General features: G+C 30.7%; 2 protein-coding genes and 1 long non-coding RNA gene across 7 annotated transcripts in view; 2 read left to right on the plus strand and 1 right to left on the minus strand.

The window, feature by feature from the left end:
* LOC141456948 (uncharacterized) overlaps window positions 1-12,783 on the minus strand; it is a 29,088-nt gene extending 16,305 nt beyond the window's left edge. For both annotated transcript variants that reach the window (XR_012460128.1, XR_012460127.1), the window contains exon 1: window positions 12,658-12,783. This is a non-coding gene — a long non-coding RNA (uncharacterized lncRNA). The remainder of the gene's footprint in view (window positions 1-12,657) is intronic.
* Window positions 5-23,242, plus strand: Nin (blastoderm-specific gene 25D). 4 transcript variants are annotated; one of them, XM_074133352.1, is made up of 23 exons: window positions 5-145; window positions 458-756; window positions 860-1,029; window positions 1,140-1,245; window positions 1,974-2,098; window positions 2,172-2,302; window positions 3,897-3,983; window positions 4,068-4,208; window positions 4,511-4,673; window positions 5,313-5,429; window positions 5,722-5,870; window positions 6,516-6,655; window positions 7,392-7,498; window positions 9,586-9,687; window positions 12,607-12,678; window positions 12,902-13,525; window positions 13,685-13,816; window positions 14,431-14,557; window positions 15,752-15,837; window positions 16,098-16,244; window positions 17,988-18,123; window positions 18,207-18,307; window positions 18,702-23,242. In XM_074133352.1, exons 2-23 carry the CDS (start codon window positions 483-485, stop codon window positions 18,834-18,836), a joined length of 3,372 nt encoding a protein of 1,123 aa, XP_073989453.1. In that variant the 5' UTR covers window positions 5-145; window positions 458-482; the 3' UTR covers window positions 18,837-23,242. The 4 variants fall into 4 exon arrangements, with proteins under 4 accessions (XP_073989453.1, XP_073989455.1, XP_073989454.1 ...); XM_074133354.1 differs by lacking the exon at window positions 16,098-16,244; XM_074133353.1 differs by lacking the exon at window positions 9,586-9,687.
* A 2,501-nt stretch (window positions 23,243-25,743) lies between these two features.
* Eaat2 (Excitatory amino acid transporter 2) overlaps window positions 25,744-26,998 on the plus strand; it is a 112,171-nt gene continuing 110,916 nt past the window's right edge. Inside the window, exon 1 of the mRNA XM_074133360.1 lies at window positions 25,744-25,892. The gene's annotated coding sequence lies outside the window, so the exon portion shown is untranslated. The remainder of the gene's footprint in view (window positions 25,893-26,998) is intronic.

Below are 26,998 nucleotides of genomic sequence, written 5' to 3' on the forward strand. Positions count from 1 at the left end.
AGTGGGATAAAGTGACAGTCATAACAGCGATGGTAGGGGGAGATGGCAATGATTGTCAGTTCGGTTTTGTGGCAGCGATCATTTTTTAGTGTATTTAATTTTAAAGAAGTTATATCCACTTTGAATACTTCATGTTAGTAGGCGGGTAAGTGTCTCTATTGTAAACAGTTAATAACTATTAAACGTAAGTTGTGCTCTTTATGAATTAATATTCCATGACCTCCAAAGCGAATGGCTACTTTCCCTTTGGTTGTCTGATTAAATGTTGCTCAATAAACTATCACAACAAACTAAACAATTATTTAAATATTATTCAATGCTTTTTATGGTAAATTTAACTTAATTTCTAATGTTCATTAGTTGAATTTGACTCAGCATTCTTAATACGTAATTCTTAACCTATGCAATGCCCTTATTAAAATGTTTTAACATCTATACTACCTTTTTTTTTTTAAAGGCTATAGTATTACCATTGAAATGCTATGGAATCTCTGCCTGGGGATCCATATGAAAGACAATTATTGGAAGTGTTTAAAAGCTGTGATTGTGACGGTAAAGGCTTGTTAAATAATGACGGCCTGTCAAGACTCTGCGAATTGCTTCATTTGGAGGATGGTCGAGAAGAGTTGATATCTTGCCTTTTGCCCAATGGATCTAATTCCTCAGTTCCAACAATATCATTTATTAAATTCCGTGATGCTCTGCTCGCTTTACTCGGTGGGGTGGCCAAAAATAATAGCAGGGAACCATCACCAGGTAATGTTGAAATAACTGCTTAGATTTTGATGTTTATTACCCAGATGGTTTGCTAAGCCTAGTTTGTTTTAATTTTTACTAATGAATTGAGTTTTCTTTTTAGACAGGGAAGTTTCGCCAAAGTATGTTTATGGTCAGAAAAAGTATGGTAGACGTTCAAGGCCTGAAAGTATAGAACAATTAGATTCTACTGTTTCCGAAGACGTATCCACTAATGGTGACGATCGTTCAAAATTGAATTCCCTAAGGACAAATAGTTTAAACAATGTTCTGGTGAATATGAAACAATTAGATTATGTGTAGCAATTGAATTATTTAAAACATGGACATATTGTTTTGTACTTAATAAAGAAACTCACTTCTTACTTAATATTTTTTTCTAGCTGTGCTCTAGTCCGGAACTTATTGCAGTTGGAGACACTCAAGAATCTGATACAGTACTCAATGATTCAGAAAATGATAGTATCATCATCAACAAAGAGTGTGAAGGTAAATTTTTGTCAAAAGAAAATAAATTAATTCAATTCCCCTGAATAGTAACGTTTAACATGTAGACAGGTATGTTTGCGAATCTTTTAAGAAAAACTAAATCAGGTTTATGAGCTCATTTTATTTATTTATTTTTTTGGTTAAAAGTATCCTGATATACACTTTAAAATATATGTTGGTAATTTTAGAGAAGTGTCCAAAAAAAAGTTTGTTTTATCTATAACTGTGCAAAACGAGACCTTTTTTGTAGTACTACTCAGAAACTAGAACGCTAGATGCTTGTACTCTTGCCCAAAACTCAACAGAACATGGCCTAGTTAAGAGAATTCCCGTAACTTGAGCAAGGGTCCCCTTTTAGTCGCCTCTTACGACAGGCAGGGAATACCTTGGGACTATTCTAATCCGGTGCCCATACGGAATCGCTGCTACCAGAGAAGATGCAGCGTTATGTAATATAACAGGATCGTCTAATCTCTGCGGACGGAGATAGATAGATAGCGTTTTATATACCACATTAGCTTAGATTAGAACTCATTTAGAGCGCTACAGACACCTCAGTAGTAATAAGCGCTCGATTCAGTAAGAGTGTTTGTTAAATGTGAATTTGAATAATGAACAACATGCTTAAGAATGATTAAGTACTTAACGTTTTATTATTTGTTTAAAGATTTAAAAATATGAGTGACATTGTCAAAAATAGTTTTCGTAATTTAAATTTTGGATTACAGACAGCGGAGAAACAGAATTAAGAAATGCTTGGGAAAGATTAGGTGTAGGCCGTGATGGTTACCTTCATCCAAATGAGCTAGCTATGGTATGTTCAGCAGTTGGAATGGATACAATGGCAGAACAGGTAAATCTTCGCTTAGAAGTGTTTAAAAAAATTACTGTATGAAAGTTTTGTAAAATATATATTTTTATTTCAGGTTGTAGCGCAGGTATTCTCCACATTGAAGACAGATGATGAAGGTAGAATATCGTTTGAAGAGTTTTTAGAACTGTTTCGTTCTCGGAGTAGAGTTGCCTCACCGCAAATTGTTGATCACACTTCCAATCAGTAAGTATATAATTAAATCTCTAAATTCACAGAGTTTACTGTCATTCCAGAAGGGTTTGTAATGTTGCAACCTGGATCTGGTAGTCCATTATGCACATAAACAAATTTTCATTTTCAAAAATCAACCGAAAAAGCAATCTTCATAAAACAAAAATATATTGAATAATAATTATTAAAAAATAAATAAAATCGTATTAACACAAAGAAAAGAGGCGGAAAATATAAAATTATGATTATTCATGAAATGTGTTAAAATAGAACAACCAGTAGCCCGAGGTGCTATCAGAGACTTTCAGTTCTTTCTGCAGCTCTTACACGTCTAACTTTCTGATCAGCATCTACTCAACAGATTTTGTTTTTTCAGCTCTATGTAACCGTATTAAATCAAATTATTTATTTTAAATATTAAAAACACATAACTATTTTATCATTTATATGGACCAAATAAATAACTTCTTCCGGAAAAATTTCTTTATTTCAGGAAAAATCGTCTCACAGTGAACGTAATGAGCATTACAAATCCCCGGAGGCTTGTAACCATTAAAAATATTAATGTATAAAAATTAATTGGAGTGTATCAATTGAAAGTTCATTTTTACACTAATATATTTACATATTTTTATGTTTGCCTTTACTTTTAAGTTGTCTGTAGTTTGAAATATGAGCATGCCATTCAATATGGTTCGGTTTATTGTATTTATTTATTTTCAAGGAACATTTAACCTTGAAAATGAATCCTTATAGATGCTTTGCTATTCTACTTTCACTTACTATATTACTGAATATAAAATATTACGTACTATATAAGAGGATGTAATCATGTCGGATCACATTTGAGATGAGATATAAAAATGATCTGTTTAGAGATCTGCAGAGTTTGTAAACATATTTTTTACGGAATCCCCTCAATATTGATTAGATTCGATGATAATGAGTTTTCTTGGATTTTTTGTTTCGGCGGACACGGATTATTATTCACCGAAATTTAATCATTGTATTTTGTGATCATAAATATTATTGTATTAAGATAATTGAAAGTAGTTGGAACGGTTTTCGAGAAACTAACGCAAAACTGAAAAAGTCGTTCAATTAAATGGTAGGGGTTTATCTGAAGAATCTTTTCTGTATCAGTAACGCAATCTGATGAATCGTCCTCACTTTGTTTGCATTAAACATATTGAAATGATGAAGCGTATCTAACCATTCCCCTGAATATCAGGTAAAGCCTACACAAGAACCAAATATACCCAAGCTAGCGATTGCTGCGCAGTCGTTTAGTAAGAGAAAAACCTATCCTTTTTCTGTTAAGGTCTACTCAAAAGCACTAATTTAATCAACTCTACTCTGCATTCCGTGGCGACCTATTGTACTTCTGTAATGGAAAACATGGTCGTGTAATATCAAATCCGATACATTACTAATTAGTCAAGATGGCATGAAGCTGAAACCGATTGGACTGGCCCTTTGCTTAAAACATTTTCTAATGTTTTTAAGCATTTTCGAGCAAAATAGTTTAAGACTTAGAGCAAAATGTAACTGATATAAAAAAAAAAATAAAATTAACAAAACATAATTATCAATTTTTGTACATTAGGTATACAAAACTACCACATATTATGGACTTATGTGACATTAATGGCCTGAGTGCAGCACGAATTTTACAAGAATACCAAGTGACAAAGTGAGCATATTTTTTTTAAAATATTTTTTATATTTTAATTATATTTCAAGTGACCCATTCGTATTTTTGCAACTGTACATCTAGGGCACATTTAGAGGCTGTTACTGAAGAACGGGATAAACTCCGAACCGATTTAGCTGATGCTAACCATAGAGCTTCATTATTAGCGCAGGAAGTTGATGAACACCATGCTAAAATTGAGAAGGCATCTCGGGCTGAAGTAGAGTAAGAAGATATCAATTTAATATCATTTGCATAAAGTAACACTAATAATTGAAGGAAGGAATAAAGGCTTTAGCGCCCTGGATTCCCACGTGGTAATCACTTCCTGTAAATTATCTCTTCCTAGAAGGCACTCACAGGTTATCATCCGATGATGGATAATCTTGTTTGTAACGAAAAAATACAGAGGCCGGCATTTTATGAAATAGAGTCTAGGCACCAAAGACCTACATAATCTGTTGATGATTAATAATAATAAAAAAAGACTTCAAATAAGAAAGAAATAAATTTATCAATTTTTTCAGGTTGAGAGAACAAAAACATAATGAAGAAATGAAAGAACTAAAAAAACAAATGGTATTAGATAAAGAACAACTTCTGATTACCAATCAGAAACTTGAGAAGTCTTTAGCCCAGCAGGTTGAAGAATTAAGCAAATTAACTTCAGATTTCACTGCATTAAAAAAGGTAATGTTCTTGCGATTTTTTTTACTTGTTCATTTTACCGGAAATTAAAATTTTCGAAAATAACGTTGCTTATTAAAACGTTTTTAATGAAGTTTGTGTCAAAAATAAAAAATTTCATGTAGCTCCATTGTGGCATTACATGGTCAAGAAAACGACTTAAACGAAAGGTTTTTCACGATTCATTAAGACTTAACACTGTTATTTTAAACTTTGGGGAAGATAGATCTTAATGAAAAGTTTTTGTAGTTTCTTTGTAAAGTACCGCCCTAAAAATTTACAGACCTATCAGTTAAATTGATCCATTTAACTACGATACAATTACCATTTACGCAGGTTCTAGCAGCTTTTCGTGATTAAAATAGATTTACAATGTTTAAACAAAGTCATTTTCGAGAAAATCTCAAAAAAATAGCAAAATCCAACATGATTTCGATCGCTAAGTTCAGTCGGTTACTCTGGAGCGGCCAAGTTGAAATATTAAATTTCAGCTTGCTCCAATGTTTCAAACTAAGGAGATCTTCAAAACGGATACTTCATTGATAACTCAAAATCTAAAATAGGTTATGATCGTAATACTTGATAAGAGAAATTTAAAAAATTGTTTGTTTAAAGTTCATTTTTATTATTATTCTGTTCTAGGATTATGAATTATTAGAGAAAGAAAATCAGTTTCTGAATTGTAAACTTACTGAAAGTAATTTGGCTAAACAAGAATTCCAAGGGCAGTTAGAGTGTATGGAAGCCTTGCATCAGCGTGTAAGTTAAATAATATTAGTATTTACAAAATCGTGCCAAGATATTTGATAGCATATCTTGGTATATTAGAGTTAGATACACACCCGGGTGCCTTTCTGTTTGTAAAGCCTTGAACTGTTCAAGGGCATCAGCTGAGATTTTATGAATCTGTGATCTGGTTTGTTTACGAATCAATTGTTCGACATTATTTATTTTCAACTTGAATTCTATTTAAAATATTTTTTATTCTACATTTGATATAATCTATATTATCTAATTTCAATTTTTTTTTTTTTTTTTTCATTGATTACAGGTTATAGAATTAGAATCTTTAAATGAATTGTCTTCCAATCTTAAAGAAAAAATTAATATTTTACAAGCAGAAAATACACAATTGCGAGATAAAAATGATGAACTTAACACGCAATTAGAGACTCTAGTAACTAAGTCCAATCAAAGGAGGTAAATAAATAATTTTGATTTATTTTTTACCTTAGATAGATAGATAGATTCTACCGGGGGAATTGGCTATTCAGCCTACGCCACCGCGACACCCCAAGGATCTATTGTGGCACCCCCCTAGTTGGAGACCCTCCCCCTATCCTTAACCGAACTGTGGAATTGGGGGGGGGGCTCCCAGGTGGTCAATCAGAGCACCCTCTCGAGTCCTGCTTGCCTTAAAAGCCTTAATAGGTCCGAGAGAGGGCCCTGGCTGAGGCTTGTTGGCACCAGCTTCTCTTTGCCAAAGAGGCGGTACCTTAGCCAGACCAGCCCCTCGCACTGACATACCACATGCAGTGCCGCTCCTCTTCTTCCTGACAAAACCTACACAGGCTATCCGTTGCCAGGCCCATGCGATGCATGTGCTTATTTAATCTACAATGGCCAGTGAGAATGCCAACTGCTATCCTTATGGCCACCCGGCCTAGTTGGAGTAATTCTGCAGTTAGCTTGGGCGAGTAGCTATGGATAAACTTTTTCGCCTGTCTCTGGCCTGGAGTTTTGACCCACCATTCCCTTGATATGTTTTACCTTACTGGCTCTTTAAATGAATTTATTTTGATAATTTAATCATAACTAAAATACTATAAAATTTTTACTCTTTAGAGAAGCAAATCTAGCAGCATTTGATTATGGAAGTGGTACAAAAAGAAGGGGTAAATCTCCGGAATTATTTAATGAAACAAGGATGGGTAAAGTTAGAAGATGCTGTACAGAGACAGATCTGTCAAATTCACATTCTCATCGTGAGTAATCTACATCAATTATCATCATTCATGTGTAGAGAGATAACTGTATAACCACTGTGACCTAAAAAATCTTTTGCTGCTTTCCAAGTGAAGGTGGTTAGTTCATAACTTTTAGATTTCTTTAAAAATGTACAATGGGTAAATAAGAAAGAGTATGCTAGAGTTCGTCTGTGGGTGTGCTGCAACCAGGTAAATTGTATGCATCATCTATTGGTGGAAAACCTTATTATGTTTTGTTTGAAAGTATAGGATACCGATCAGTCATATTATTTACTCATTGTTCATGTTTTTCTTCATTAGTTTTCACTCATAGATTTGAGTTCTGTTAGTAAATTCGTAGGTTTTGTATATTTAAGTACAGATCTTTTTGTTCGCACTTTAATGAATATGATTTTAACTACGGAACGTGCTGTAGAACAGTTACCTTTTTTTTTACCAAGATTCCAAATCTGATAATCTACTATTTCAATTGTTTATATATAAAATGGAGATTTTATATTTATATAAAGTCATGCATGGTTTATTCACGCATTTTGAGGAATTCTGGAAGGAAATGTTTTTTTTTGGGGGGTAAATCATTGAAGCCACGCTCAAGATTCTCATAGCTTAGCAGACATAGAATTTCCGTTTTTTTTTTTTTTTTTATTATTATTCAGTTAAACTGAGCTTAATTGCTGTAAAACTGAATTACCATCATTGTCTAACATTTCTTTCTCTCTTTTTTTTGCTCCAGAACTGTTTTTACGTAGTGAAAGCGTAGACAATAGCGACATTGTTTTAGAAGATGAATCAGACTCATTTTCTACATCGCCCGCTTTGCCACATGGATTTGTTGAACAAGTAAGTACAAGTTTTATTCAATTTTGTTTTTTAATTAGCTGTTTGTGATTAATTGTGATAATCGTAATCATGACTAACAGAAGAAAAATAATTTTATTTTATTTTTTTTGTGGGGAAACTTATTAGTTTTTTTATTTTTTTTTGTTTTTTATATTCTTTTGTGTTTCAATGAGATTAATACAAATTTGCATGTATTTTTTTCGTGTTGTTATAACTGTATAATGTGTTTTTTATGTTAATAATCATAAAGATATCCATTACTCAGGGATTTGAGTTACCTTAGGTACAATCTGATAAAAGGGCGTTTGAGAAAAGTGTGACGTATCGGAACCTATCACCATAAAATTAATTTTCTTAAAAATAATTTGAAACAGATGTAAGACTTTTACCTGAGTAGTCTGATATGAAAGCTTTAGAGAAATGAGGCTATTTTCTTTCGGGTAATTTTCTTCAACCCATATTCCGAGGAACAGATTGCACTATTTTTTTTATTCACTACGTAATGCCATAATAAAATGATGTGAAAAGGCATTTTAGATTAGTTGAAAGCTTACACCTCTCCCTAGAACTGGGTTAAAATAATTTTTTCTAGAAAATTGTTCGACATAAAAGTTATGCTTTAGACGAGTAGTTAATGTAAGTTTGATAAAGGTTTTTCTTTTTTTAAGGAAATTGTCGAATTTTAGAAGAAAAAAAAATCGCATTCCCGGCTAATGCAGTTTTTCTCAAACTTGAAAAGTAACTGGTTTGTCATTATGTTCATAATGTTTTGTAGCATCATATTAACAGTGGAAATTGTATTTATAGTGAAAGTGTTCTTATTTTCTACATTTTCTATTAATTATGGTCAAATGGTCGTCTCTTAACCGGATCTAAAGAAGGAATTTTAAATAAAACCTGAAATTCCGTCTCGTGACAGCTTTTCTGTAAGTCTATAAAAAAAGAATCTCAGAGCCGTAGAGGTTACGCGACAACTTTGCCATGCACGAAAAGAAAACTGTGGTTCCGAGGAGAGTCTAAAAATGTTTTTGACCTGTGTGGAAGAAACAATTTTACATCATTGTCTTTTCTGTTTCTCTTTGAAGATCAAGTTGAAGGACTGTTTGATTTGGAAGGTGTTATTCATTTGGTTAGATTGTTGTGGGATGAAACCATTAATGCTGCTGCACTGAATTGTGAGCAGTTCCGCCGTGTAAAGTAAACGGAAACTCCCAAATGGACAACACGACAATTATTAGCCATTTAAGGACGCCCTCCTTAGCCGGCCGATCTTTTCTCAGATGTTGTCTTTACTATCACGTTTTTTGCTCTCTGTTTAATGAACTTCATTGCCGGAACGTGGACGACAAGAATGCCAGTTAGATGGTTCATTTAATGAATAATTTCCACTAAAACCGACACTCTTTTTAATAAATCTTATTTTAAGTAGGAGATCTCGAACTAATTCATTAAAAACAATGGAAGTAATTACAACTTTAATTGAAACACAGCTGCCGTTTGGTTGATTTCACCCCCATATAATTTTCAAAAACAAAAATATTTTCCAGACTTGAAGAAGTTCTCAGAATGTGTCCGTACATCCAGTAAAATAAAAAAAAAGTCATTAAATAAAATTTGATTACAAAATCCTACTTTTACTTATCAGTAGTAAAAGAAATTAACTGAAAAAAAAACTATTGTCACAGAAAGAATGCCAACGTTATGTAGGTCAACATTGCAATATTGATCAAATAAAACTCTCCCGTTCATCAAGTTTGTATTTCCTTGTACCAATGCACGGACGGAGAGAAGAAGTATAGTCTACAGATGACTAGAGTACGATAAACATTGGTTCAGTAGTATCGTAGAAGTTACAAATGAAAGATAGTTATAGTTTATCACTTTTTATATCTACATATACGTAATATCGAAATTGAAAAAATATATACTCGTATAAATAAAATTGAAACACAAAATTTACTAGGATGCTGTAAATTTTCTCATCATTCACTGCTTTCTTTTTCTTTTTTCTACTCCAGTACGTTTTATTACTACAATTTCTGTAAGTAAATATTTTTTAGTAGATGACAAATTAAGTTATTTGTTAGGATGGAGCTGATTGGATAGGAAATAATTACCCAGAAGATATTCAAAAGATGAAAGCACAAATTGCGGAACTTGAGGCAAGAATTGACCAGTATCAAATGAAGGTACTTTGACAAAACATCCTTCCCTCTCCCCCCCCCCAAAAAAAATAATCGGGAAAAATATTTTTATAAATAACTTTAAATAAGTAGCTTTAAATTGAAAAAAGAAAACTTAATTTCCTAAAAGAAGAATATATTTAAATTTTTCCTACTACTTATCCACCCCTAATAAAGTATTATTTAATTTTTATGTTTAATTAGTTTTTTTTTTTAAATATTAGGACCATGACCTCGGGAACTTACTTTTTTTTATCTTAAAAATTTGGTCTTTCACAATTTTTTAAAAGATTTTTATTATTTTTCTTATTTATAATGAAAAAAAAAAATGCTTTTTTTATTATATTAAAATGAAAACTAGTTTTTTTAATTAAAAGCAATTTTGATCAGTATTATCTTTTTTAATTGAGCTTTAATTTCTTTTTTAATTTTCTTCATTAATTGCTTTCTTTTTTATTTAGTTTTATATTATTTATAGGCGAAACATGAAATATTTTCTTTAATTTAATATTATTACTATTTTTGACATTTTTAAAGCTTCTACAGATTAGGAGGCATCATTATTTTAATAAACTTTCGAATTTTCAGTTTAATTTTTTCTTTCATAAAAATTCTCTAACATCATTTAAAAATTAGTGCACTAGCGGCTCGTTAGTAAAGAATATATCGGTGCATACCTAAATTTTCTTATTAATACAAATAAACGCACTAAAGATGATCATAAAAATGATAAGAGCAAATAAATTTAAGGGGTGTTAAGGATACTAAATTTAAATTAATCAAAAATATTATACATTTGTCCAAAATGTCCGGGCACCCAGAGAAGGGAGACCTTGTTCCCATTTAGTTCTTGAAGTGATTTCGTAAAACTTGAGAGTAGTTTTCCCATCGCTCTATACTCTTCTGATCTAATGTGGAAACAGCACTTCACAAGGGTAGTAGTTGCACTTGGATTACTTTAGGTGAGAAGAAAAAAAAATCACATTTGACCAATATTATTTAAGATCGCCAGGAGAGAGGCGAGCAAGAATTTCGACCACCCACTTCCGGTCTAAAATGCAGGCACCCTACTTGAGGAATCGTTTTGGAGCATAGTGTATACGTTCCCCAAGAAAGTGGAAATTCGTATTCACCGATTCCGTGCTATGTAGATGTTTGGGTTCTTTAATTTTAATTATTAGAATACTTAAATATGCAAGTCTCTTAGTATTATTATTATTATTTTTTTTTAAAGACGCAGCATATAGCACGTGTATAAATGTTCAGCCTTTCATTAATTGTAAAGAAGCATCAATAAGTTGGGCGTGTTAGGACTGCGTAAATTTTGCGAAGTGGTAGTATCGTTTCACGAAGCGTGGATTTGTAAATGAAAAATTCCCAGTTCGAATCCTGCGTGTAGCTACTTTTTGTTTAAAAATAAAAAATAAATAATAACTTAATTGGATTACTGGACACAAATTGTAACAAATATTAATTCATAACTGATGATAATATTAAATTAAAGAATACTTTTTATTACTAGTAAAAGATCGCCAAAGTATTATGTCTGTGACTCTCTAGTTCTTTCATTTTCCCAATTTTTTATTTGAAATTTGTATTGCATGTTCTTTAAAAATTATTTTTAAAATATAGTACTCTGGCAGAATAATTTTTTTTTTCTAATTATTGATGTAAATACTTAGTTAAAGAATCCTCAAAGAAGGAGATGGTTTATTTTTTCCTTCCAAGAAAGGATATATATTTTTATTTTCTCACAATTGTTAAAAAAATATGCATGTTTTCTTTATATTTCTCGCTCCTATTTAGCTCTGTTTTTATTTTTATTATAGAAATAATTTATGAATATATAAAGAAAAATGTATTGTTTGTTATATTATTCAAATAATAAAATAAATTATTTTTATTATTCTAACAATTTGTGTTGTTTGATGTAGTTTGCCCTAACTTGTTTTGGTTGTACTATTTTTTTTTATTAGTTTTTTTAAAAACTGTGAAATATCACAATGGAGTATTGCACTTTGTTTTTGTTAGAAGTTTTATTAAATATATAAATATTGCAAGTTGAACAAATTTGAAAGGAAGTAGTTCTACTTCTCATTTGCGAAAAAAAATCGTTTTCCAGGAAACGATCATTTTATTTTTAAATGATTCAGACGTTTCTTTCCATTAAAAAACGCGGTTTGACTACTTGATCTTAAAAAAACAATAGAGGAAATGATAGTTGAAGTTATTCCAAATTTTTAAAATTATTTTATTAAATTTTAAGCTATACAATGATACCATCGCCTTAAATAATTGGCAATGCTATCATGAGAAACGACTAATGGAAACCTTAATGTGCTTTCGATCTAATTGTTTAAACTTGCTTTAGCTCTACCTCTTTAGAAGTTATGATGACTACCTTCAAGGGAAAAAAAGTCATAAAAAAGTTTAAAATAATATTTTTTTTAAATCGTAAACGATTGAGAAACGTGTATATGAACTTATTAATAGCAAAAGAAATGTAGAATTAATTACATTCTTAATTGTGGCCTATACTACCTTATGCACCCAGTATGTGTACATAAATTTGGGCATGTTTTATTTTTTACAAGTGTGCCAAAATTTAGAAAGAAATTTATTTCACAAAAATAAAATTGAACCAAAAAGTTTGAAAAACACACAAAAAAATGCATGATTGTATTCTGTTTATGTCTCTTCAATGTGGAAAAAACTGTTATGCATGTTGCACTGAAATTTTAAATTGTGTACAGAACGAAATTTCACCGAACAAAACAAGGTTACACATACACACTGAAAAGGGAAAATTAGAGTAAAATGTGTAAATTCTTTTATGTTTTGGTTTAAGGAGCATGTGTTTCATTATAAGTATTAAGTGAACAAAATTATAAAAAGTAATTATAAATACTTATTTTTTTTTGACAGGAATGGTTATTAAAAACTAATGTTAGAGATGGAGATTCTATCAACACTTACCTATCAGCAGAATCTACTCAGGTAGAATTTAATTCTTATTCTCCACATTTCCTATCATTTTACTCCTATTTTTACTACTTTTTTTTCATTGTTCTTAAAGTGTATTTTTTCGCGGAAATTTCAAGTTTTTAAACAGGTGATAATATAATTAAATATAAAATTTTAATTTGGAATTTTATTTCATTTATTTTTATGTTTACTAATCTCCTCAGAAAGTTCACTAATAATTTTTTGTTTCTTCTAGGTTACATCGGCTAGTTGTAATACTTCTGCTGGTGGAGACATATCGTATTGTGTTTCGCCAAATAGATCTCTAATAGAATCATCTTTAACAGAAATCGGTGTACAAACTGAATCACCAGTTGCAAACCTTGAACGTCATTGTCACGAATTAGAAAGTGAATTGGAACGTGTACGGGAGAAAATTCTCAGCATATTGACAGAACGACGTGCTTGTAGCGAAGAAAATTGTGCGCTTAAATTGAAATTACATTTGCTAATGAAACATTCAGTTGATAACGCTAAAACTGATGAAGATGTATCAAATGAAATCGCCACTTTGTCGAATCATTTAAATATTCATAATGAGAAAAATACAACGAAATTACCAGAGAATTCCTTTAAGTGCCTTGAAAGTGCCTTAAATGATCAAGAGAGCGCCCTTGAAAAACAAATGGAGTGCCTTATGTGTACGACAAATAAAGAAAATAACACTTCAGAAGTTAACAAGCTAAGAGAAGAGAATGAATTGTTGGCAAAACGTTGTGGAGAACTGGAGACTAGTTTGGAATTGATGAGAATAGAGTACGAGAAAACTGAAGATTATTGGGAAAGCAAACTGGAAGAAGAAAGAAGATTATTTGAAATGGTACTATTTTCCTTAACATATTTGATTATTGAATATTTACAAATTTTTAATTGAATAATTTCATGTGACATAACTTATCAACCCCTCTATTCAACCATATTAGTTAGCTTTTTGATTAAGTTGGACCTATCTTACACTTCATAATTTTGTATTTTTAAGGATCAACAGCAGAGTGATGAAAAGTTTGCAGAACTTGAGGCTAAAATACTAGAATATTCTGCGGAACTCAATGCGGAAGAGTCAAAAAGGCCTATGCTGCCACCTATTGAAGAAGATTTCTTAGAAAAACAGGTATTAATTAACTTTTCAATTACTGAATTTAACATATTATACCAAAGGACTTTTTTTTATTCTTGGAACCAAAATACGAGTAGTACAACCTTCGACAAAGGTCACCACAATCACCTGCAGTTGCCCCGCGAAAAATCTTCATTCCTCGAAGGGTTTAGTAGTCGCTTAAAACTGGCAGTTTTATACGAGTTGCGAGAGACAGACCTAAGGTAAAACAAGATGGTCATCTGTCACTCTGTTGGAATCTTAAAATAATCAAAAACATTAACACTCATCAGCAAACATTATAATTGCAAATGTTCCGACTACCTTATGAATATTGTTTCTACTGAAAATAAGTAAAAATTAACTTTAGAGAGCACTAGATCCTGCAAGACAATTTTATTTTTGGTATGTTCGGCACAAAATATATATGATTTTTATATACAATTTTGATTTGTCCACAAGCATTTTGATTTTCATCGAGAATTAATTTTTGTTGTAACACTCTTTGAATTAAAATCTTCCGAATGCTTAAATGAATTATTTTGACATAATGAAGACGTAAAAATAGTTACTTTTGATCAAATAATTAATTTTATTAAGATAACTAATTTATCTTCTTAAATTTATAGTTTACAGATTTGGAAGATGAATTTAGAAATTACAAAATAGAAAGTACCAAAGAGCTTGCTGAAAAAGAAGAAGAAATTAGACAATTGAAACAAAATATAGAAATTTTAAAAACTTCGCGTATTGTAGGTAAGTAAATTTCGCAGTACATATTTACATTTATATGTATAAATAAATAAACATTTAATTAATATAACAAAACTTAGTGCTATTGTGGCTTTTTAAAAAAATTATCTTTTATTTAAATATAAAATTATCCTTGCTGGAAACACACTACCGCTGCTGCCTAATTTTTTGTTTCATTTAGCCACCAGTAACGAGGGCTATTGCGCATAAATGCACTTATTTACCTCTCTTATTTTCTTTGTTTTTTGTTTTGATTTGTTTTGTTTTGTTTAACGTGTGTCTAGTAAAAATTAAGTATAAAAAAAAAATTAAAATTGTAATTATTAATATCTTTTAGCACTTGATCCTCGTTTAATTCACCTGCTGCTAGTGTATTTAATATTAAAGGCTCCGTAACTGCAAAAAAAAAAAAAAAAAAATTCTTTTAATAATAAATATTTAGGTTTATGTTACTAGGGTTTTTTCACTTATCTGCAGTAAGAGAAAGTATTGTGTTCGTGCAGATTTTCGATTTCAAGTTTTCATCCAGAAATATCCGTTTTGGGACCAATATTGAGTCAGTAGAATTGGTTTTTAAAAACTGGATACCCTGGTCAACTTAAGAAAACAGACTTCTTTTATATTCAAAACCTAAAAGCTGCTTGAAAGAGTTTCAACGGTAATGGTTCTATTTGCCTCATTTGGACACGCATCATCAGAAAGTTCTCTTGGTGATCCCAATTTCTAGCAACCCAATTCGAAACCGTCGATTACATTTTGCTCTGCTACCCTCTGCTCGAGATGTGTGTATGATATTGAACTCTTGATCATATACATGACATTCACCTGTAAAGCTAATATGTATTGTGGTACTGGGTTCGATTCCCGGTCTTAGGCCTTGGATTTTATTTAATGCGGTTAATATAAGAAATTTACAGTAAAGTATGTTTGCTAGTCGCCTTCGTCCATGACACCTAATTGGTAGTTGGACGTAAAGCTTGCCTTAAAAAATAGGCAATAACTTATACGACATTCTATTTGGAAAAACTACTTTTTTGGAGTCAGAGGTCTTCGAAAAAAGATATTTATGTTAAAACTCATAATCGAAAATCTATACGATCACGCTATACCTTCAGCTGCTAAGAAATAAAAGGTATAGAATATTATAATGTTTATTAAATGTCATGTCATTTTTATTAATATCCATAACTTTTGTAGATGTAAAGGATGAGGAAGTTCAAACGAACTCCTTTGAAACTACTAAGTATGCCAGTAAATATAAGCATACGACGAATAGTACTAAGGTAGAAAAATATATTCTTTTTTCTTAATATTAAATTTGCACCATAGTTGTTTTTTAAAGAACAAAAATCAATTTATTTAACAACTTTATTAGTATTATTCTTTGAAATTTATTTTGTAGGTACTTAAAGATAGGAAGTAGTTTTTAGTTTGTGTTCTTTTTTAGCATTTTTGCTTAAATGCATGAATCATTAAAATAACAATACTTTTATCTGACGATATATACATAATCAAAAATGTAGTCTAAATAATATTTACCTAGGATATGAGATACCACTGGCAGAAAAACGGGATCTGTTGGTGTGGGCGAGGAAAGATTCAAGATAAATTAAAATCAGATATCGAGAATCTCATTCAGAGAAAACAAGTGCTTATTAATCAAATAACAAACTTGCAAGCGAATGCTCAGGTATCGATTTTGAACGATATTAACCCAAATTTGCAAATAAAGAAATTTCTAACTCTGTTTCTTCAAGGAATATCTTTATTGTTTTTAAAAATTTTCTGCTCCGTATATCTTTTTGCTTATTTATTTATTTTTGGAACAGAAGTATCTTAAGTTGCATCTGTATCCTTGCACATTGTTTAAAATGAACTTTTACTGTTTCTAATTATTTTATTGTCTACAATTATTTGGTGATATAACTTTTTTCTGCTTGCTGCTTGACTTGCTAATATTTTTGTAATTTACCCTTTGGTGATCGGTATTATTTTTGGGTACTAGGGCTATAATTATCGTTTTTTTTTATCTTGCTTTTGCCTACCCTTATTTGTGTACAGTTTTTCTTCTTCTTCTTATTATTATTTTTAATTGTATGTTTTCTTTTTTTTATGTAGAGCAAAAATTTAAAATAGAAGTTAAGAATCGTGTCGTGTGTAAGTAACAATTACGGTTTTTAAGTTGATTTTCATTTTTGGAAATGTTTGTATATTCATAAATTTGAAAAGTTAGATGTTTTACAGCAGATTAATTTTGCATGAAGTAGCTAGATATATTATAAATCCACTTTAACCAAAAAGCTTAATATGATTTCTTCAAGTATCAGTGTTAGTGTAAAGGTGTTGTGCGTGGAAGGAGAGAAAGTTACAGTGTGAGTGAGACGGTGAGCTGTGACGGTTTGCCTGTGGGTTCGCTAAACCCAAACCAGTTGTACAGATGAACAGTCTCTGCAGGCTCTATGTGTATTGTGCGTTTGTTGTGGTGGGGGTGGGGGTTGCCAGTGTAAACGTTGTTCATGTTGTTAGACTGAAGTATCCGCAGGGACGCCAAGAACCCTGAAGAAGTGGCTAGTCCACTTCCCCCCTACGGGTGTGCGTGAAAAGGGGGGAAAAAAAGAGAAATCAAAACGAAGCAACTACAAACTTTTACTTCAGAAGCATTATTAACCTTAAAATTATGCTTTATTAAGTGTGGAATGTTTTGATATGTTGGGGTTTTTAACAAAGAGACATAGAATTTTCTTATTTTTGATTTATCTGTTTGTGTTTTTAGAGAATTTCAAAATATTTTAATAGTTCTAACTTTTAGAGGAATTAACATGTATTTCTTCTGTTTAATCGAATTCATCACGAATTGTAAATAGTTCGAATTAAAGTAGACGGGATTTTTGTTAGGTTCTTTTTAAAGATCAAAATTAAGAAATTGAATTCATGCTTAATGATTTACTTTTTAGAAAGAGCCAATTTATCATTAAGGTTCTCTCAACAAAGTAGATAGGTTTTTTTAACATACAGTACAGAAAACTATTAATACGGTTTAGGTTTTTTTAACATACAGTACAGAAAACTATTAATACGGTTTCCTTTGATCAAAGCAAGTACGAAGTCTTGGTACGTAGATACAAGTGTGGTACGGTTTGGAAACCAAAGGTTTTAACTTTTTATTTAACATTAATTTTATAAAACATTGTATTATATAAAAAGTTAACAATGTCCTATTTGCAAGCTGACAAAGAGTTGAGAGATTAAACGTGAACCGATTCTATTGATTATATATTTTATAATGATTATTGAGGAAGTATGAAGAAAACTTTTAATAAATGTTTTAAAAGAATGGGATTGATTAACGGGCTGATTTTTAATTGTTCATTGTTCAAACGAATGCACAATTTAAATATTAACAGTAAGTAATATTAAAATCATTTATTTTCAGTTCACCAATCCCAGATTAGAAAACATCCAAATTTTTCATTCACTCTCTAATAGATTACGTCAACAAGAAATTCGTTGTAGAGATCTTCAATCTGCTTTAAAACAACAGCACAAACAAACTGAACAAATTTTACAAAGTAAGTTTTACATTGTAATTTTGTTTTTGTAATTATTGTTTGAATAATATTTATTATTTCTTTGTGTTTTTTAATTATTTCAGAAGCTTTGGAAAGACATAAAACTGATCTTGCAACTATCCAAACTACATTAATTGTTACTCAAGAAAAATTAAACCTGCAGACTAAAACTACCAAGCAACAGGTAAATTGTGTTTATATTTCTTTGTTTTTATAACTTCTAATTTTTGTTTTATGCATAAGAGTCGAAGGAGATCCCATTAACGTTATCGGCTTTAGACCAAGATTAGATTGGGATAAAGTGAAGGTTGGGTGCTTTACCCAGTCAAAAAAATTAAATAAATAAAACTTTATTGTGCCAACCTCTTATGAGTCTAGTTAGTATTTGAAATTATCTCAAGATTTATCTTCCTTCTCCTTCTAACATAAAGTCACTTCCTCTTGCTCAGGGATATGTATTTAGGGAACAATTCAACTAAAAAATAATCTCCATTGCAATAATCCCTCTTCCTTCTCTCATTAAGAAACAGTAAAAACCAAATTTTAGAACAATTTAAAATTCTTCTTACAAATTTTAGTTGGAGAGGTTAGCCATGGCTGATGGTTTAGTGAAAGATTTGGTACAAGAGAATGCACATCTAGCAGCAACAGTCGTCAATTTGGAGCACAGATTTCAATCAGTTTCGAATTCAGCTATATCAAATTCTATTTAACACATTCCGTCCATGTGTTAATCACCAGAATGAACTTACAAAAAGATTTGTTTTTTTGTTCGTCGTAGCAAATTTGTTCTTAAAATTGCAAAAACTAATTAGAGCACATCACAATTTTTTGTTTGTTTGTATAACGATTTGTGTTGTTGTATATACATATATTTTCTTTTTAATTTATAAAAACAAGAAAGGTGTGTAGTAATTTATTACGAGTTGTTCTAAACTTTTTGCTAAAGAGTTGCCCTTAAAAAGTGTTCGAGGTATCGTCCTGTATTAAGACATTTTTTCTCAACATTACAAAAAAAAAAGGGTTAAGCTTTTTTACCAATGCGATGAAAAAAAGAGCGATTTATTTTTTAAAAATCCAATTTTAATCTCCCTAGAAAAAAATATTATATTTTTTACGCGTTGTTCAAAAGACTTTATGGAATTATCAAATAAGAAAGTGTTTTTTCTATTAAATTTGTTATGTACTTAGATGTATTTTCCTGTGTCTAAACATTTATGCTTAATTTATAAGACTTTTTAAAAATGTGTTTTGTGTACAGCACATTATAAATTAGTAGTGTAAATTGCTTACTTGATGAAATCTTCTTTTTCTCTGGTTTGTTTCTTGAAGGTCTTGAAAGTAGATTATAAATTTGTAACTTCCAAAAGTTCAAATCGAGATTTGTGTCGTCATCTTCATCGGCTCCGATTGAGGGTTGGGCATCATTGTGGAGGTAATTTGTAGGTATACCGCCTGTTGTAGTTACAATCACGCGACAATGTTGGCTGGCAGGGATTTCGATAAAAAATATTTGGTTTATTAACGGCGTAAATGGTAAAATAATATCATTGACCATTTATCCTCTTTTAAGAATCATCTGTTTTTGTTTTATTGATCCCCTTGCCCTGTGGTGACTTCATCACCAGCGTGACTTCTCGCCACAACACTTGAAAATACATTCGATACAAGAAATCCTAGGATTACGGACAAAAAAAAAAAAAACTTGCCATAAGCAATACACATTATACAAAGCCATTTCGGCCTCCTGAATATATTCCCCAAATGAATTCAACTTATGCACTCCTCCATATTTATCACTGATGAGCTCACTCCCCTTGCCAAAACGATTGACAATGTTGAGAAAATCTATTTATCAAGACCTAAGCCAACTAACCAGAGATCAAAATCCCCCCCCAAAAAGGGGGTATTATAAATTTGTCTTACTAGAAAAAAAAGACGTAGGCAACCAATTTTGCCAAAATTTCTAATTGTATATTTTATTTTTAATTTTGTATTTTAAATAAATAATTGTACATAATGGAATTTTTGTTCATAAAGTAAAAAAAAAAAATATAGAAAGAATATTTACACAGATGCCGTTATTTAAAAAAATCTTATTTTGTTGCTAAAGAAACATTTATATAGAAAAACATTTATTAAAACAATGAAATCAGGGGCCTTATTTATAATAAATTAAATTTTTGGTATATTTATATTTGTTTAATTTTTTCTTAATTTATTGATCTTGTTTTTATTTGTAATTTACATAATAGGGATTTGTCTAAATTGAAGATACATAAATTTTGTTTTAAAACAATATTGTTGCATCACTTGTAAAATTTAATTTAAAGACTTCTTAGGATGTGGTCGTGTCTGTAAGGGATAAACGGAAGGAAAAAGGTTTAGGTAGTAATTGTATAGTTAAATATTAACTTGTAGCTATTGAAAGTATCGTATCATTGAATCATTATTGATGCAACTTAAGTCGCTTCTCTCTTTAGTAGGCAAATATTGTATCAAGTAACACCGAACGGTCATTTACTGTCATAAATGTTTTAATGGGAACGTTATGCAACACGTGGCTGAGAGAAATGTTTTTTAGCATGCAGAGGTGTGATAGACGAGTCAAATCTATTACATCAATACTAGGTTTAAAACATTCTGCAATACTGATTCACTGTGAGAATACAAGTAGTTACAAGAATATATGTTGGGAAATTTACCAATCATTCAAGACTGCCTGTTTCTTATTAACCAACTGTCCGTCTACTACACAATGTCTTGGTCTTATACGTCAAAAATGGCCGATTTAAATGTTCCTTGCTTCCTGCAACTCAGGTATGACGAAAGTTTCTAGCGAAACTTTCTTCTTCTTCTCATTATAACCCCTAGAAAAATTCTAGTTAAAGGGTAGAAAGTCTCCCCTTGAAGCTAACACACCCTTCCAATTCAATCTTTTCCTTACCACCTCTAAAAAATTTGATTATTTTGAATCCTGCCCCCGCTCTCTCCCACCTATCTAAAATAATCCAAATATCGAGGATTGCCCAAATAATCCCTGCTGAGACACTAATCCTCAGTGATCAGTAAACTTTAAAAGCTTTTCTGAAATTTTGTAAAAGTAATTGATTTTTTTTTCTATTAAATTAAAAAAAAGAGTTTTCGCATAAACTATTTTCTCGTAAGAAATTGAATTAAACTAGTTGTGGACATGCCATTATCGGGCTATCGTAGCAGATCTATCCTAAATAAGAATCTTTATTTCTTCCAATACTTATAGATTATAATTTGTACATGATTCATTGTATCATTAATACACAAGCATTGTTTTTGTTTTATATCTCATTTTGGTAAAATTCTCAATTTAGGTAAAAGAACGGATGTTACATTTACAGCATTGTGCCATCTTTGTTTGAATTTATCACTAAAGCTTTTTATTGTTTCATTTTAAATATTTCTTAACATGCATTAGAGCTGTTTGTGTAATATTTTCAAAAAGAAAACAAAAACAGGATCAAAACTTTTATATTATTGGCCCTTATTCCGTAATTAATATTAATGTATAAATTTTTTTTTTACAAAAAAGATTGCAACCTATAGCCATTAAAAGTATACAAAGAAAAAAATATTATAATTAAGTTTAATACATGAACATATTTCTAGAAATGAGAAGGTTGTATAGAAAATAATTTGCGTTCTTTAATTTTGTGTTAAACAAATTCACGGGTTTAATTGGTTGTTTGGTCAAGCTAATAAAGCTTATATACATTGTTGGTAAGCTGCCCTCAAAAACAAGTTTGTACAAAATACTAAAAGTTATGAATTGAACGTTTCGAACGCATATAGTGTCTCTAATCAGGAATCATTCAAGATAGGGCGTAGAGGTTAGCAAAAGCAAACTTCATTGTTACTTCTAATTAAGTTCCGCCCCTGTTATGATGGATTATTTTTCTCTTTTTTTTTCATAAAGGTTTAGTAAAGGTGCTAATTACCGTCAGTGCCAGTATTTCTTAATAATCCTACCAAACGATGCGTCTACCTTTCTCTATAAGGCTTATCATCGTTTTCAGAATCCATAGACATTCGTTTAAGGAATTCCACCTCCTTACTGGCCCTTCAGAGAGAGGACATTCCCTTAGCCAGTGTTCTTATTCTCCGAATTTATGGTTGAGATTACTTACAACTGAGACTGACCCATCGACTCGATTTCCTATTTACTATTCCACCCTTAAATCCAACCGATATCTTGACTATCACGTAATGATAGGGCTATCCAAAGACCTTGTGTGTACGTGTGAATGAGCTCATGGTGGCCTGTTGCTAAAATAAACCCAAACAAGTTGCCAACATTAAGAGTATGTAGCCCCCCCTTTAGAGTATTGTGCTACTGATGGGGGTAAAGTATTTTGTTACTCTTAAGTAGAGTATCTACAGAGTTAAATTTGTTAAAGAAATATTTTCATTGAAACTTGAGAGACAGCTTACGAACTGTTTGTGAGCTTTAGTTAGAAAAATAATCATGGTTGTTTATCGTGATAATTAAAAAAAAAGAAGAGTAATTCAGATAAAAATTATGTTACATTGAGAAAAAGATTAATTAATTAAGTTTTACTGGATTATATAAAAAACACAAGAGGTCTCTGGAGAATGTTTATCGACCTTCAATGAGTATACTGAATAGAAAATTGGGTGGACGTGATTCAGATTTTGTTTTAAGCAAGTCCTAAGTTATTAAGTTATTCCATGCTAAATATTGCAATGATTTATCTTCCTTTCTTATTAAACAAAAGCATAAATGTCTTTCATTGACTAAACATCTCCAATTTAAAAAAAAAAAAAAAAATTACAATCGCGCAGTTTATATCCCCACCTATGTATTTATCATAGAAAAAAAATAAAAAACGGAAAAACTAATGAATAGAAGCGCATTTTGTAAGAAAGAAAAATTGCATATTTGTAGAACATTACCAAAAAATTATAAATTTCTTCCTCAAACTGTATATTCTCGTAATAATGCTCAAAAGTAATAAATAATAATTTTAATAATGCCATTATATTAAGAGTGATATTTATTTATTTATTTTATGTGAACAAATAAGTAAAGATTGTTTATTAAATAAATGAAAAAAAATAAATATTTCAATGTATATTATACCAAAGATTTATTATTATTTTTTTGAAAAGTTTATAATGATGTAGTAAATTGTTAGTAAATTATGAATTAAATAAAACAAAAATGTTAATTGCTTATTTAAAAAGAAAAAAAAACTGTAAAGTTATCAACTATTTTAATCTGTAGAGTTAATTAATAGCTCAATTGAAATTTATGTAGCTATTTGAAAATAATCATAAAAACAAGCAATTTTTTTGGTCTTTAATTTAATTGAAAAAAACAAACTAAAGGAAATAGATCAAATTAAAATTTGTATTTAAATAGAACAAGTGCCTCAACTCAATAATTATTATAATTGTTAAATAAAATGTATACCAAAGAAAAAAAAAAAAAAAAAAATGAAATGGATAAAAGTATTTTGTGGTGTATTTATTGTCATTTAAATCCAAAATTTTCTTTTCCATTTACCGTCTTATGGAGCGAGTAGCACTTAAGCATCTCTACTCTCTAGAGCCAATAAGCCTCGTCGTCCTTTGTGGTGCTTAGTTGAGGGCATGTGAACGCTCATTTCTTTGCAAATTGCCTGTTCATTCAATTTTACATAAAGCAAGTAAAATTATTTAGTTTTTCACTACTAAAAATCGTATGATCAACTTAAATCGAACTTAGGGATCGGTGCATACCACTGAGATAGCCGTCCCTTCTTCGGGACCTTTCTAAATTGTATTTCTGGTCTCTATTAAATGTATTTTATAAGAAACAAACAAAAATAGAATAAAATAAAATAAATAATAATTTGTATGCATAAAGATGACATACGCGAATACCTAAAGAGCACACATACAACAAAAATTATGATTGGATGGAAAAATATAAAGATGAAATGGTGTAAATCCGCTGAATAAGCGCAATATAGAAATAAACCATTACATTTCATCTCACAGTTAATAAATTTAAACGAATGTATACAACTCACTATACTATAAAATGCATGCTATAAAAAAAACAGAAATGTTGAATAGTACTTTCTTTTTTTTGTAGCAAAACACCGGGAAATTGAATAGTAAACACATTGTTGGGCAAGTTACTGAAAAGATCGAGTAACTATGGCAACTAAAAAAAAAGTTCCAATTTCGACTGCGATAAGTGAAACAAAAATGGCTCCCTAGCGATTCAAATTTGAATGAAGCGGCATGACATTCTTCACTAAATTAATAGTGAACAAAAATATTTCTATTCATAAAACTAAACAAGTATATCGACAACAAGTAAAATTTTGATTAGGGTATGTCAAGAGGCGAGGCATTCCTTTTTTTCTAAAATATTGCAGAAGGAAATTCAAACTAAAAGAATAAATTATTTTACTAATTCTCTATTTGCAAGAGAAATGATTTGTATGCTTATCTGAATATGAACAGTTCAGCTTGCTGGGATGTTTTTAATAAATTAGAGAATGCTCATTGTAACGGCATTGCCTGAATTTTTCCAAAATTAATGTAATCAAAAATGAAATACAAATTCAGAAGAAAATAATTCAGCGAAGGAAAAACTTTTGATCTACTTTTATGATAAGAGCACTGCTGTTTTAGGACTTGCCACGAGCAGGCGGCAGACTTCACCTCCCAGCAAAAATTTGGGAATGCCTATGCATAGCGAGTATAGTCTCATATGGACGCACTCTTTAGATTGATTACCGGACCCGAGTACTGCCAGAGGTATTTCCTTAAAAGATTGAAGAAGTACTTTCACTAGTATGCCCACTTTGGCAAGCTGAGAGATATGTACACCACACTCCTTAGGAAATTTACGTCTTTCCGCTTCGAAAATAATTAAACTTTGAATAGAAATTAATACTCTACTGGAAAGCGAAATTCCAAATGGCTTCAACGCCTGTGAGCGTAGGTAAAAAATAAAATAAAATATTAAGTTTTTCACACCAGATTCTTGCGATTCTTCAGCTATTAAAATACAAATAATTCAGGCGCTCCTCAAAATTAGAATAACATGACGTATCACCATGACAGAATGTAATTCAAATTAAAGCAGCGATTGACCGATTTTTTTTTCGTTTTAAACCAAAAACTTGTATTACTTGTGAAAACTACAAATAGAAAATTTGTTCTATTTCAATACTATCAAAATACAAGGGTGTAAGAGAAAACAGAAAAGAATTCTTTGATAAAGAGCAAAATGTCGTGTCAATCTTTGTACAGTTATAAGAAGAAAACTAGCTCCATCAATATAATTATATCTCTCACATTGCAAAATATTCTAGAATTACTTAATATTTGATTCAGCAAATCATATGTGGTAATATTCAATGGATTTGAGGTCATTCAATCTTCTTGATTTGGACTAAATAGAATAAAGAATCTATTAATTATAGTAATTAATGTGACTTTAGAATCAATCCCTTTGTTGCCAATGTTTATCGGCCAGAGTCAAAGGTCTGTCCTTCAATGGGAGAGAGAGAGAGAGTTAGAAATATATTGCAAACTAGGGAGGACGAAGAGAGGAGAGAGAGTATACTGGTAGTGGAAGAGAATGTCGAGTAAGATTGCAGTCTGGTAACTGTAGTAGCTTGGTTAGCAATGTCAGTCAGTTAGCAGGTTCACTTTGTTTTGATTTCAACTCGTTCGTCATTCACTTTCATGTTCATTCATTAGCAGAAAAGGTAAGACAAATGTTTAAATTTCATTAAACAAACATTAATTAATGATAATGTTGTTATATTCATAAAATAATTTTTTAGCATTTACTTCTATTCAATTTCTTAATTTTGTTTTATTTTTTTCACCAAATATAAATGCATTTCTATTAAATTCTGCAAACAGATACCAGTGATTACATCGTGACTACAATTAGCTTTACCTTGAAATCCTGAAGAAATTCCACTGCTTACAGCATTTCCCTCTTCTCTCTCTTAAAATTATTTATTTTGTAGCGATATATTTAAATAACTTTTTACTGTCTGATTCTGTTCCAACTTGAAATTTACTCTATCACTTTTAACGTGAAAAATTACCTGGATTCCTGGTTTAAAGCTGGTATATTAGTTTTGAAAAATATATGTTTGTTACTTATTTATTATTGTTTTTTATTTATTTACTTGTTTTTCAAGAAACAAATAATACAAACAATTCTGTTGCGCTTACTGTGAAAGGAAAAGATTTTGAGATCTTTGTACCTGAGGCAAATCTTGTACAATGGTAGACGTAGAAGTAATAGATAAAATGATACTTATTTATTATTGTTTTTTTTTTTTTATTTACTTGTTTTTCAAGAAACAAATAATACAAACAATTCTGTTGCGCTTACTGTGGAAGGAAAAGATTTTGAGTTCTTTGTACCTGAGGCAAATATTGTACAATGGTAGACGTAGAAGTAATTTAGATGAAAATGACTTTCCTAAATTTTGGCTGTAATAGGTCTTAATACCGATTAAGAACCAGAGAAAACAGTTTCTGCCTGATATTAACCAATATTTAGCACCAATAATGATTGCTCATGGCCTTCACTGCGGGCCACGTATGTTTGCGATAAATAATATTTTAAGTAATAAATCCATTTTTGCTTCTGTTTAACTCTTGCGAAAACATCTAGATAGGATGGGACAATTTGCTGAACTGCTAAATCGGAGGGAATCGTAACTTCGTTCCTTCCGCTGGTGAATGTTATGCTCGCAAACGATTCCTTAAGTGTGGCGCCTGCCGAACTGGCTAATGAAGTCCTGCTCACCAATCAGCCTTTGCTTACTTGAACCGTTCAGTACTCAAGTAG

The sequence above is a fragment of the Rhodnius prolixus genome, unplaced genomic scaffold (genome assembly GCF_049639745.1).
Source record: "Rhodnius prolixus isolate KJV_2025 unplaced genomic scaffold, Rpr scaffold_10, whole genome shotgun sequence".
Lineage (NCBI taxonomy): Eukaryota > Metazoa > Arthropoda > Insecta > Hemiptera > Reduviidae > Rhodnius > Rhodnius prolixus.

Excerpts from the sequence above, each read along its gene's own strand:
- Nin (XM_074133352.1), top strand. The coding sequence starts at position 483 with ATGGAATCTCTGCCTGGGGATCCATATGAAAGACAATTATTGGAAGTG. Across the intron at positions 5,430-5,721 it reads TGGAAGCCTTGCATCAGCGT|GTTATAGAATTAGAATCTTT; the intron begins GTAAGTTAAATA and ends CATTGATTACAG. Across the intron at positions 15,838-16,097 it reads ATACGACGAATAGTACTAAG|GATATGAGATACCACTGGCA; the intron begins GTAGAAAAATAT and ends ATATTTACCTAG.